Here is a 14,882-nt window from a genome sequence, read left to right on the forward strand (position 1 = left end):
AAAGTACATTTTGCCTAAAAATAAAAAAGTCTTAAAGCAAAAGCTTTAAATTGTAAAAAAAAAAAAAAGAATTGTAAAAATCTTGCAAAAAACTTCTGTATGTAAACATATCAACTAAATTCAAAAGGATATTATATAGTTTTTCAAATTAAGCATTAAAATACAAACACAAGGTTTTATTAAAGCACTAATCTATTCTTTAGCAAAATTTGTAAAGGGTTATAAAAGGTTTATAAAACTCTCACCTCATGGTCTAATTAGTTAAAATTAAAGAAAATTGTTTATAAGGTTTCATTAAAATTGGGGTTAACATTAACAGTATGCAAAAGTAAAATTTAGCTCTCTTTCTTTTCATCAAATTTTTTTGTTGTTGTTGTTAAGATACAGTCTCGCTCTATCACCCAGGCTGGAGCTCAGTGGCATGATCTCAACTCACTGTAATCTCCGCCTCCTGGGTTCAAGCTACTCTCCTGTCTCAGCCTCCTGAGTAGTTGGGACTACAGGCGCCTGCCACCACACCTAGCTAACTTTTGTATTTTTAGTAGAGATGGGATTTCACCATGTTGGCCAAGATGGTCTCGATCTCCTGACCTTGTGATCCACCGTCCTAGGCCTCCCAAAGTGCTGGAATTACAGGCGTGAGCCACCACACCTGGCCAATCAAAATTTTTGTGTAATAATAATAGCTAATAAAAAGTTTTGCTTTTTCAAATTTTAAGTCATCATTTTAGCAAAACAAATAACTTATGGTAATTTAAAATTTTATTTCAGAATATCAAGTGTTTTAAACCTCCAACATCTTCAACAAACTTCACAAAATCAAATTTCAGTTTCAAAGTTGTCTTTTCTAATGTCTAGCTCTTGAGTGCTGCAAGGGGCTCCTGGGGCATCCAAAACAGAGGTTAACAAAATTATTTAACAAGTTTGGGTATATAAAACTGTCAAATTAATATCTTCCTCAGGTCATATTTTAGTAAATATCATTAACATATGTTCCAAAACCATATAAAATGTGTAAGATTCTAATGTCTAAATGTGCACCATCAATCACAATTAAGGTTATGTTATTATAAGCTACAAAAATAACCAAATTTCTTTGTCAATTGTGCTTCTAACTGTAACCACCCTAAACATTTTGTCATTTGTAAACAAATCGTTATCTTAATTTACTTCAAAAAATGGTTTATAATTAGCTGTAAAACTTTTAACAAATGCTCTCCAATGCAGGTTTCTCATAACAAAACAAAAATTATAAATAGCTAAGATATTTATAAATATCACGCAAAACAAAAGTTAACAAAATAAACTAATAAAAAACAAAAGCAATGTTTTGTTTTTGTTTTTTTGAGACGGAGTCTTGCTCCGTCGCCCAGGCTGGAGTGCAGTGGCACGATCTCGGCTCACTGCAAGCTCCACCTCCCAAGTTCATGCCATTCTCCTCCCTCAGCCTCCCGAGTAGCTGGGACTACAGGCACCTGCCACCACGCCTGGCTAATTTTTTTTTGTATTTTTAGTAGAGACGGGCTTTCACTGTGTTAGCTAGGATGGTCTCGATATCCTGACCTCGTGATCCACCTGCCTCAGTCTTCCAAAGTGCTGGGATTACAGGCGTGAGTCACCGCGCCCGGTCAAAGCAATGTTTTTAACTTTTTCTTAAACCGTTGCTAATCTTGGCCGGGCACAGTGGCTCACGACAGCACTTTGGGAGGCTAAGGCAGGTGGATCACCTGAGGTCGGGATTTCAAGACCAGCCTAACCAACATGGAGAAACCCAGTTTCTACTAAAAATACAAAATTAGCCGGTCGTGGTGGCACTTGCCTGTAATTCCAGCTACTCGGGAGGTTGAGACGGGAGAATCGCTTGAACCCAGGAGGCGGAGGAGGTTGCAGTGAGCCAAGATCGCACCATTGCGCTCCAGCCTGGGCAACAAGAGCAAAACTCCATCTCAAAAAAACAAACAAACTAATCTTTATTTTGCTTTTCAAAGTAAGAATTTCTTAAAACCTTTTAACAAGCAAGGTATACTCCTGTAAATAAAATTTAAAATGCATCTGCTTCTCTCAGCCTAGTTCCTCTAAAATCTAAAAACTAAATTATTCTTGACTCACAACAATATAGTTGTTTCCATCAGCGCAACAAAAATCCATTTTCTTTTGCAACAAAACACAATAAAAAAAAAAAACTTGCTGTTTTACCAAAGCTTTAAATAAAAGAGTGTATTTCTCTTTTAAAAAATCAAGCTTAACTTACCAATAAAATCCCCTTAAAAGAAACTGGCCACGTACCTTATCTACACAGTCTCTGTATAGGGTTCCTAAGCTGTGTTAAGTAAAAAATCCTAAAATCCCTGTGCTTCTAAAACCTTAAAAAAAAATTACCCAACTCTTAAGTATTTAAGGGTACAAACCCATGGCTAAGCTTGGCTATAAGAAATCCTATGTAAAATTTCTCATAAAACAAAGTTCCATCAAAGCCAATCAAAAAGCCTATGTAAAGGTAATTACTTTTGTTGCACTTTATGCAAATCATCCCAGTCAAATATAAAACTAAAGTCTATTTTACAAATAACTCATTCCTATTATACATTTTAACAAAAATAAAAACTAAAAAAAAGTCTTAAAACTTATAATACATCTATCATTAACTTCTAGTTGCATTAGTTATTTTTACATTTCTGCCTGTATTTGAAACTAACTATACTTAGTTTAGTTAGCCAACCAGCAATCTCTAGCTGTGGTTCAAAGAAAACAAAACAAAAAAAAATTGAATTATGTAAAAATCTAAATAAATATTCTAGTTCTAAACAATAATACTGCAAATCCTGCTAAGTAATAAAAATAAATAAGGTGCCCATAACCCAAAGGTTTCCTTTTTAAAAAAGCAAAATCAAAAAAGCTAACCAAAGCCAAGCCTCATGCACCCAAATCTTAGAAAGCGTAACTATTGCCACCAATTATCGGGGTATGTCAGTAGCTTCAAAATTTTTAATCTGTCCTTACCCACCTTCTCTCATTTTAATACGTATCCTCTACTAACCCAAATTGTTTCTTTCCACCTAAAGGCTATCAAGCTCCAAACAGCAATGCAAACACACACACACACACACACACACACACACACACAAATGTGCACCTCTTCCAAAAACCCTTAAACTAGCATCCCCCCAAAAAAATCCTAGCTACTGTTCCCTTTGCCCCTTTCCAGCAAAAAGTAGCCCAAAAAAATCCAATGCCTAATCTCTGTAAAAGTAGTTAGGGTTTCCACTCCTGAGTGGGGACTCAAAGAAGTTTGCTTGCCTTAGGTATACAGCAAGAGAAAGGTCCCTGAAAAGTCCCCAGCCCATGAGTTATTGCCTCATCCCCACAAATGTAAAATGCAACCTGGAAAAAAAAATTCAAGCTGCAGCCATCAATAAAAAAACTGGCACAAAGTATTGTGCCTAAAAACATGCCCACAGCTGCACAAATAAAAAAACCTCCAGCCTATTTAAATAAAAGCTTGCACTGCCCGGCGCGGTGGCTCAAGCCTGTAATCCCAGCACTTTGGGAGGCCGAGACGGGCGGATCACGAGGTCAGAAGATCGAGACCATCCTGGCTAACACGGTGAAACCCTGTCTCTACTAAAAAAATACAAAAAACTAGCTGGGCGAGGTGGCGGGTGCCTGTAGTCCTAGCTACTCGGGAGGCTGAGGCAGGAGAATGGCGTAAACCCGGGAGGCGGAGCTTGCAGTGAGTCGAGATCCGGCCACTGCACTCCAGCCCCGGAGACAGAGCGAGACTCCGTCTCAAAAAAAAAAAAAAAAAAAAGGCTTGCACAAACCTCTAGCTCACTCAAATAAAAAGCAAGGCCTGGTATAAAATGCCTTTATCCTTTATATAATCAGAGGGCTCCACAAAAAGTTTCTACTCCTTTTGTGGGCATAAACACAGTGGACTCCAGTGGGCACTCACCTTTATTTAAACTCTACGGCGGCTCCTATAAATCATCACTTCAGCCCCTAATTGGTCCCAGGCCAAAGTCCCAGGCCAAGCTTTCACTTCAGCTTCTAATAGGTCCTGGGCCAAGCTAAGCAGCATCTATATATCATCATTTCAGCTTCTAATTGGTCCTGGGTCAAGCTAAGCAGCATCTATATATCATCATGGCAGCTTCTAATTGGTCCTGGGCCAAGCTAAGCGGCATCTACATATCATCATTTCAGCTTCTAATTGGTCCTGGGTCAAGATCTCAGCCCAAGCTTTCTAATTAGTCCCAGGCTAAGCTAAGTCACATGTTCTCCAAAACAGCCCACAAAACTAAGCACATTTCTTTTTATTCCTAGACCATAATAACCCTGAACTCCAGCCTCATAGGGGGAACCCCTATTCAGAAACCCCTCTCTGCTAGCAAAAAGCTTTCTTCTTTTGCTTATTAAACTTTCACTCCAACCTCACTTTTGTGTTCGTACTTTTTAATTTTCATAAAAATAAAACAAAAACCCCTAAGTGTTATCTCAAACAAAAGAAAACCTGTTAAATCTTGTTGCATTGCTAAAACTACAACAGAACTACTCTAGGAATATACCAGGAAAGGCAGGAGAATTCATAGTCCCTTTAAAGGAAGCAAATTGCTCCTGCAGGACCTGGGAGACAGCCCAAATATTCTGAGTGCCCAAACTGTAAAAGTGGAAAAAGGGGCTTTTTAAGCTCCCAAATTTATAAAACAGTAACTATTAGACCTAAGAAATTAAATAGACAGAAACATAATAATCATTGGGGACTTCAATACTCCACTGACAGTACCAGACAGGTCATCAAGAGAGAAAGTCAATAAAGAAAAAATGGATTTAAACTATACCGTGGAACAAAGGGGCTTAACAGCTATTTACAGAACATTCTAGCCAAAAACCACAAACTATGCATTTTATTAATCAGGACATGAAACTTTCTCCAAGACAGAACATACGATAGGCCACAAAACAAGTCTCAATACATTTAAGAAAACTGAAATGTTATCAAGTACTTTCTAGGACCGCAGTGGAATACAATAGAAAATTAACAACAAAAACCTTTAAAACCAGTCAAATACATGGAAATTAAATAACCTGCTTCTTCAACAATAAAATCAAGATAAAAATATTTTTTAAATTTAATGGAATGATATGGTGACAAAATCTATCAAAACCTCTGGGATACAGCAAAGGCCATGCTAAGAGGAAAGTCCATAGCTTTAAATGTCTACATCAAAAAGTCTGAAAGAGCACAATAGACTATCTAAGGTCACGCCTCAAGGAACTAGAGAAACAAGAACAAACAAAACCCAAACCCAGCAGAAGAAAGGAAACAATCAAGATCAGAGCAGAACTAAATAAAATTAAAAAAAAAAAAAGATAAATGAAACATAAATCTGGTTTTTTAAAAGATAAATAAAATTGATGGACCATTAGCAAGATTAACTAAGAAAAAAAGAGAGAATATCTAAATAAGTTTAATTTGAAACAGGAAATATCACAACTGACATCACAGAAATATAAAAGATCATTCAAGGCTACCATAAACACCTTTACACACATAAACACAAAAATCTAAAGGAGATGAATTAATTCCTGCATATGTACAACCCTCCTAGCTTAAATCAGGAAAAATCAGAAACCCTGAACAGTGAGTAAAAATCGTAATTTAAAAAATTAAAGTACAAGACCACACAGATTCACAGCAGAATTCTACACTATTCCACAAGACAGATTAAGAGGGAACCTTCCATAATTCATTGTATGAAGCCAGCATCACCCTAATACCAAAACCAGAAAAGAACATAGCCAAAAAAGAAAACTACAGACTGATATCCCTAATGAACACAGATGCTAAAATCCTTTAAAAAAATACTAGCTAGGCCGGGCGCGGTGGCTCAAGCCTGTAATCCCAGCACTTTGGGAGGCCGAGACGGGCGGATCACGAGGTCAGGAGATCGAGACCATCCTGGCTAACACGGTGAAACCCCGTCTCTACTGAAAAATACAAAAAACTAGCCGGGCGAGGTGGCGGGCGTCTATAATCCCAGCTACTCGGGGAGGCTGAGCCAGGAGAATGGCGTAAACCCGGGAGGCGGAGCTTGCAGTGAGCTGAGATCCAGCCACTGCACTCCAGCCCAGGCAACAAAGCGAGACTCCGTCTCAAAAAAAAAAAAAAAATACTAGCTAACTGAATTCCAACAACATATCAAAAAGGTAATCCACTATGATCAAGTGGGTTTTGTATCAGGGATGCAGGGATGATTTAACATACACAAGTCAAGAAACATGATACACTACATAAACAGAATTATAAACAATGATCATCTCAATAAACACAGAAAAAGCATTTGACACAATCCAGCATTCCTTTATAATTAAAACCCTCAACAAAATCTGCATACAAAGGACATATCTCAATGTAATAAAAGCCATCTATGTCAAACACACAGCCTACATAACACTGAACAAGGAAATTTTGAAAGCATTCTCTCTGAAAACAGGAACAAGACCAGGATGTGTACTTTCATCATTTTTATTTAACATAGCACTGGAAGTCCTAGCCAGAGCAATCAAATAGGAGAAAGAAATAAAGGGCATCCAAAGAGGAATCTAAGCTGTCACTATTTGTTGATGATACGATTGTATACCTAAAGAACCATAAAGACTCCTCCAAAAATCTCCCAGAACTGACCAGCGAATTCAACAAAGTTTCTAGATACAAAATTTACGTACACAAATCAGTCACTCTGCTATATACTAGTAGTGACTGGGTTGAGAATTAAATCCAGAATGCAACTTTTTTTTTACAATAGCTGGAAAAAAAATACTTAAAAATATACCTAAACAATGACATGAAAGACCTCTACAAGGAAAACCACAAAACACTGCTAAAAGAAATCACAGACAACACAAACGAATGGAAACACATCCCATACTCATGGATTGGTAGAATCACTATTGTCAAAATGACTACATTGCCAAAAGTGATCTAGAAATTCAATGTAATTCCCATCAAAATACCAACATCATTCTTCACAGAATGAGAAAAGACAATCCTAAAGTTTACATAACTTTATACTATAAAGCCATAGTCACAAAAACAGCATGGTACTGATCTAAAAATAGGCACATAGACCAATGTAACAGAATAGAGAACCCAGAAATAAAACCAAATACTTACAGCCAACAGATTTTTGACAAAGCAAACAAAAACATAAAGTGGGGAAAGGAAACCCTATTGAACAAATAATGCAGGAATGTTTAAGCAAGCCCATGTAGAATAAAACTGGAAACTCATCTCACAACTTACACAAAAATAAACTCAAGATAGATATAAGACCTAAAACAGTAAAAATTCTAGAAGATAACGTTTGAAAAACTTTTCTAGACATTTGCTTGGGCAAAGACTTCATGAACAAGAACCCAAAAGCAAATGAAACAAAAACAAATATATACAGATGGGGCTTAATTAAACTAAAAAGCTTCTGCAGAGCAAAAATAATCAGCAAAGTTAACAGACAACCCACAGAGTGAGATCAAATCTTCACAATCTATACATCTGTCAAAGAACTAAGATCCAGAACCTACAAAAAACTCATACAAACCAGCAAGAAATAAAAACAATCTCATTTAAAAGTAGGCTAAAGATATGAATAGACAATTCTCAAAAGAAGATATACGAATGGCCAAGAAACATACGGAAACATGCTCAACATCTCTAATTATCAGAGTAATGCAAATTAAAACCACAATATGATACCACCTCACTCTTGCAAGAATGGCCAAAATTTAAAAATTTTAAAATATATAAGAGGTGTTGGTGGGGATGCAGTGCAAAGGGAACAATTTTACACTTCTGGTGTGAATGTAAATTAGGACAACCACTCTGAAAAACAGTGTGGAGTTTTTTTAAAGAAGTAAAAGTTGATCTATCATTTGATCTAGTAATCCTACTACTAGGTATCTATCCAGAGGAAAAAAAGGCATTATATGAAAACAGACACTTGCATACCTGTTTATAGTCTATGTGCCTATTTGTATACCAGCACCATGCTGTTTCGGTGACTATGGCTTTATAGTATAGTTTAAAGTCAGGTAATGTGATGCCTCCAGATTTGTTCTTGTGGCTTACTCTTGCTTTTGCTATGTGGAATCTAAAAGAAAATTTTATTACTTTTGATCACATCAATTAACCTGGAGGACAGCATATTAGCTGAAATAAGCCAGGTACAGAAAGAATAATATCTCATGACCAAATAACATATTATTACTCCCTTTTACCTCCCTCGAGTAAAGTGAAAAAGGTTAAAGTTAATGGTATAATAACACTTCATTGAATGCACAATAGTCTTAACATGTTAAAGAAATGTTTAATTACAAAATTAAGCTTATACATAATCTAAAAATTTTCAAACGTACTGCATTTATAGCATAAAAGTACAATTAGTAAAATGACTCACTAGTAATTTAATTACATTTAATTTAAAGTAAAATTAAAAATGCTTTTCTCTCACTATGATGCAAAATATTACTCTGAACACCTACCTCATGTATCACTCAATATGAAAAGTAAACTAACAAGGGCCTCTGCACTTAGATTTTCATCATGAACCTACATTTTCATGCCCATACTCTTCCACAGAAAAAATCATAAATAATGCCCATCTAATAAAAAATAATCTCTCCTATACCTGACACAGCAACAATTTATCACATGCTTTCACATGTGAATACAATAGGAATGAAGATAAAGTAATTTGAGGGTTGAATTTCATTATTTACTTTTCAAATAAGCTATATTTTTTTCAAGGAAAAAAGTATATTTTCAATGTAATTATAACTCTCCAAAGAATCTTCTACTCCTTCTAAAGTTATTTACAAATAATCTAACAACTTATAGATTTTTTAATACTTAACACTCTGTTTTAGTGTAATGTCTAAAGTGTCAGTGCCTTAGTTATTTCTACTGTAAATTCTTTAATATTTACAGACTCAATTTTGGATTAAATATTTTTCATATTTACTGCATCTGCAAAAACACATTTCAATATAAAAACACATTTCAATATAAACTCGTGTTTTCTACTCTGTAGTTTTCAAAAAAAAAAGTTTTTCCAAATTCATTACATTTGCAGGATTTTTCTCCAATATAAATTCCCTGATGTTGAACAAAGTTTGAGCAACTGCTTCCGCATTTTTCTCTAGCACAAAATGTGTACAATAAGACTTGTAATACAAGTAAAGGTATTACAACCCTTCTACGCTCCTTATATTTGTTATGTTTGTCTTCAAAATAAATATGCTTCTTCACTTTAAAGTGTTATATTTTCTGAAATTTCCTGACAGTAATTGCATTTATAATGCTTTTATTAAGTATAAACTCTCTGGTGTTAAGATGTGAAAAGATATCAATGACTTTTTCACATTCTTTATACTTGTACAATCTTTCTCAAGTAAAAATGCTTTCCTGTGCAATAAGATGTGAGTATGGGTTAAGTTTTGTCACATTCTTTACACTTATAAAATTTTCTCCAGTATAAATTATCTTACCTACAAGCAAGTGTAACAATCATTGGAAGGCTTTGTCAAATTCTTCACATTTTTAGGATTTCTCAACAGGATGGTTTCTTTTATGTTTAGAAAGGTTTTAGGTATTGTCAAAATTATTGTCACATCTTTCAGGTTTGTAGAGTTTCTCACCAGTATGGATTTTCTTATGTCTAGTAAGGTGTGAGGACCGGTTAAAAGCTTTGCCACATTCTTCACATTTGTAGGGTTTCTCTCTAGCATGAATTCTCTTATGATTAGCAAGAGTTGCAGGCCAGTTAAAAACATTGCCACATTCATCACATTTGTAGGATTTTTCTCCAGTATGAATTACCTTATGGTTAGTAAGGGTTGAAAATAAAGTAAAGCCTTTGCCACATTCTTCACATTTGTAGGTATTCTCTCTAGTATGAATTCTCTTATGTCGAGTAAGGCTGGAGCACCCATTAAAAGCTTTGCCACATTCTTCACATTTGTAGGGTTTCTCTCCAGTATGAATTCTCATATGCTCAGTAAGGTTTGAGGACTGTATAAAAGCTTTGCCGCATTCTTCACATTTGTAGGATTTCTCTCCAGTATGAATTTTCTTATGTCTAGTAAGGTTTGCAAACTGGTTAAAAGCTTTGCCACATTCTTCACATTTGTAGGGTTTCTCTCCAGTATGAATTTTCTTATGTTTAGTAAGGTTTGAAAACTGGTTAAAATCTTTGCCACATTCTTCACATTTGAAGGGTTTCTCTCCAGTATGAATTCTCTTATGGTTAGTAAGGGTTGCAAACCAGTTAAAGGCTTTGTGACATTCATCACATTTATAAGGTTTGTCTCCAGTATGAATTATCTTATGTTTACTAAGGATTGAGAATAAACTAAAGGCTTTTCCACATTCTTCACATTTGAAGGGTTTCTCTTCAATATGAATTTTCTTATGTTTAATAAGGGTTGAAGATTGGTTAAAGGCTCTGCCACATTCCTCACATTTGTAGGGTTTCTCTCCCATATGGATTCTCTTATGTTTAATAAGCTCTGAGAACCAGTTAAGAACTTTGCCACATTCCTCACATTTGTAGGAATTCTCCCTAGTGTGAATTCTTGTATGCTGTGTTAGGTGTGAAAGCATGCAAAATGATTTGCCACATTCTTTACATTTGAAAAACTTCTTTCCAGTATTTCTTATCTTATGACTGTTTGAAAATTTACGAAAGACTTTCACATATTTATCACACTGACATATTTTGCACTGGGTAGTTGTCAAACATGGGTTAAGTTCATTATAACCTTCTTTGAACACCTTAGACTCATCCACACTTTTACAGCTTATTCTTAATTGTAAATTCTCATGTCCACATTTTCCGTATCCTCTCAGTATCACTTTTTGAAAAGAATCTTTTATACTGTGCTCTGGCCAAAGGTCTTCAGTGAAATGAGAATATATAACTGAAAGACATAAAAATAACAAATTACTCCACTTCCTAGACTCCGATGATTATTTTACAAATCAAATCTATAAAATTACACAAACTACATAAGCAAAATATAAAAATAAATAACCAAAAAATCCTGAAAGTAAAAAAAAAAAAAAAAGTACAAATGAAGCTCAACAAATTAGGATACACACAATGATATTTATAACAAACACATATATAAACACAATTTCAAAAGTCACAGACAAAAAGAGAATCTTGTGAGTTGCAGTATAAAAATGGTATGTCATTTACAAGCACAGTCTTTTTAAATAACCAGTGAATTTGTCAAGAAAATTTTGCAGGCAAGAAGAGAAGTGTGTGATATAGTCAAAGTCATGAATACCAAATGAGAAAAATACCATCAGCAAATCTGTCCTACAAAATGGAGGAAAAAAAAAAAACTTCCAAAATAACCACATACTGAAAAAGTATATTGGCACTGCAAATTCCCTACATATAAAAGATGCTGAAAGCAGTTTCTTCCACTGAAAATAACATGACAGAAAACAACACATTATTATATAAAAATACGTAACTTTATGAAAAAGATATGCATATACACAAATAGAATTCCTTAACATTATTATAATGGTGCAGAAAACGTTAATTATTCTCTCAAATTTGAAAGATATTAATAAATATACAACATAAAAGAAGAACTAGCAGCATTAATAACATAAAAGAAATAACTAGCAGCATTAATAACAAAGTTTGTATATCTGTATAGATATACAAAAGAAAATAGGAAGGAAGTGAAAGCATTTCAATACAAAAATCAACAAGACACCAAGAATGACAGAAAGAGAAAGTCAGAGACAAAGGTAAAAGAATCAAATAAAACAATAAAATAACATTAGTAAGTCTTTCTCTTTCAGAAAATTATCCAAATATATATATGTAAAATATATATGCAAAATTAACTTTCCAATCAAGAGACATACTTTCATTAAAGGGATTATTAAAGAATTTTAAGGCCAGGCATGGTGGCTCATGTCTATAATCCCAGCACTTTGGGAGGCTGAGGAGGGCGGATCAAGAGGTCAGGAGATTGAGGCCATCCTGGCTAACACGGTGAAAACCCGTCTCTACTAAAAATACAAAACATTAGCTGGGCGTGGTGGTGGGCGCCTGTAGTCCCAGCTATTCGGGAGGCTGAGGCAGGAGAATGTCGTGAAACCGGGAGGCAGAGCTTACAGTGAGCCAAGATTGCACCACTGCACTCCAGCCTGGGCTAAGGAGCTAGACTCCGTCTCAAAAAAAAAAAAAAAAGTTTTTTAAAAACCAAGATCCAACATGCCTTTTTACAAAAGTCAGGAAAGATCTAATGATAAACAGAGACTGAAAGTGGCAAGACGAAACTAGACATTTCATGTAAATATGAATCAAATGAGAGAAGAGGTCAAAATATTACACAAAACACATCTTAAGTCAACTGTCGTATTTTATGAAATATACTTGAAGTCAAACTCCAAATAGACAAAGAAGAATTTTATTTTATTTTTTTGAGATGGAGTTTTGCTCTTGTTGCCTAGGCTGGAGTGCAATGGCAAAATCTCGGCTCACTGCAACCTCCACCTCTCGGGTTCAAGCGATTCTCCTGTCTCAGCCGCCCTAGTTGCTGGGATTACAGGCGCCCGCCACCACACCCAGCTAATTTTTTGTATTTTTAGTAGAGAAGAGGTTTCACTATATTGGCAGGCTGGTCTCAAACTCCTGACGTCAGGCGATCCACCCACCTCGGCCTCCCAAAGTGCTGGGATTATAGGCATGAGCCACCACAACTGACTCACAAAGAAGAATATTAAACAATAATAGATTCATTTGCCGGGAACCAATGACAAATCTGTATATAGGAGATTTTGTGTGTCTGTGTGTGTGTGTGTATCTCACATTAAGTTTCCAAATATATAAAGCAAATATTGTCAGAATGAAAGAAACACATAGAGAGCAATATAACTATAGTAGAATATTTTAATACTTCACTTTCTGTAATAAAGATTTTAAAAAGACAAAATATTGGTAAAGAAACAGAGGACCTGAAGGGAGTATAAAACAATTATTTATAACAGAGGCATAGAGAACACTCCTCAACAACATCACAATAAACAGCCTTCTCAATACCTCCTACAACATTCTCCTTGATAGACAACCTGGTAGACCAAGAAAGAAATTTTAACAAATTATTTAAAACTAAATTTTTATAGATTACTTTCTATGACCAAAATGAGAGTATAGAACAGTAAGAAGAAAAAACTGAAAAATTCACAAATACATAGAAATTAAACATTACATTCTTGAACATGCTTGTTGAAATGTTAAAATAATTCATGCTGTGAAGATGTCCATCCTGCTCAATGTAATTTACAGACTTAACGCAATGTTGTTCAAATTTCTCATTGCATTTTTGAAGAAACAGAAACAGCAACCCCCAAAGTATATAAAGTCTTAAGAGATAAGAGTACCCAAAAATCTGCAATAAAATAAACAATTTTAAAGGCATTACAGTTTCTGATTTTGAAACACATTACAGAGCTACAGAATTATAACAATTTGGTATGAGTACAGAAGTAAAAATGTATACTAGTAGAACAGAATGCGGCACATATATAAACTTTCTCATATATGATCATATAGGTCATTTGCATACCTGTAATTATTGCAGCATTGTTACTGAGAGCCAATAGGTAAAAGCAGTGCAAATTTGTCACCAAATTACTCAGTAGATATAATTTAAAATATAAAATACTTAAATATCACCTAGTATTTAAAAAGCACAAAATATTCTAACAACTATAAAGCTTGATGACATTGTGCAAAATAAAATGAGCCAGTCACAAAAAGAGAGATTGTATGAGATATACAAAGCAGTTACACTCTTAGAGAAAACAGAGTGGTGTTTGAAAAGTGCCAGGAAATGGGTAAAATTCATAGTTTTTTAATGGGTATTGATATTTAGCTTTGCAAGATAAAAACATTCTAGGAATATGTTGCATAACAATGTCAATATAATAGGACTAAAATAAATATTTAAAAATATTCTATTGTAAATGTTATATGTTTTTGACAAGTAAAAATAGACAATACCTAAAAGAGACACAGAGTTATGACAGTTTCTACATTATCTTTAAATAGAAAAGTTTTTCTCCCATACAAAAATAATACAGATTCATGAATAAATAGATGTTGAAACTAGGAGAATTTCTATGACTGCTCACCTAGACAAGATTAAATAACCATTCGCAACAAACCTATACCAGAAATATAAAAAGAACAGGGAAAATATTTATACGGGTAAACACAGAGATTGTTATATTGGTAGTAGACATATGGCTGATTCATATTTGACTTTGTTCCACACTGTCTTAAATTTTACAGAGTTAAATATTGGCATACTCAATTATAATATAAACTAAAAAACCAAAACAATTAACTCATTTGAGGTGGCATATCCTAAAATATGTAACACAAAAATATAAAATTCCAAAAGAAAATTAAAACATGAAATGTAAAACTTATTGGACACCATCAAGTACATCAATATATTCATTTAAAAACTCTTAGAAGAAGAATGTAGGGAAAAAGTAATGTAGAGGTTACTTGTAGACAAAAAAGCCTGAGAACTTCCCAAATTTTGATGTAGCAATAAAATTCCTAACCAATAATACTTGATTCAAGATTAGTTTACTTTAAAAACAGATAAAAATAAAGACTTTTCAAAATAAAAGGTGACAGTGTTATGATTCATTATGACTAGCACAGTTCTACATGAAGGGCTACATAGTGACCTGGCAAAGTGGATTATGCCTGTAATCCTACATCTTTAGGAGGCCAAGGCAGTAAGATAACTTGAGACCAGGATTTCAAGATCAGCCTGAGCAA

General features: G+C 34.5%; 1 protein-coding gene across 1 annotated transcript in view; it reads right to left on the bottom strand.

Moving 5' to 3' along the window:
* Positions 1-1,328: 1,328 nt before the first annotated feature.
* Positions 1,329-14,882, bottom strand: part of LOC126950211 (zinc finger protein 680) — a 473,756-nt gene continuing 460,202 nt past the window's right edge. Inside the window, exon 5 of the mRNA XM_050783494.1 lies at positions 1,329-10,974. Coding sequence (XP_050639451.1) covers positions 9,641-10,974 — 1,334 coding nt within the window. The 3' untranslated portion in view covers positions 1,329-9,640. The remainder of the gene's footprint in view (positions 10,975-14,882) is intronic.

The sequence above is a fragment of the Macaca thibetana genome, chromosome 3 (genome assembly GCF_024542745.1).
Source record: "Macaca thibetana thibetana isolate TM-01 chromosome 3, ASM2454274v1, whole genome shotgun sequence".
In the NCBI taxonomy this organism is placed as follows: domain Eukaryota; kingdom Metazoa; phylum Chordata; class Mammalia; order Primates; family Cercopithecidae; genus Macaca; species Macaca thibetana.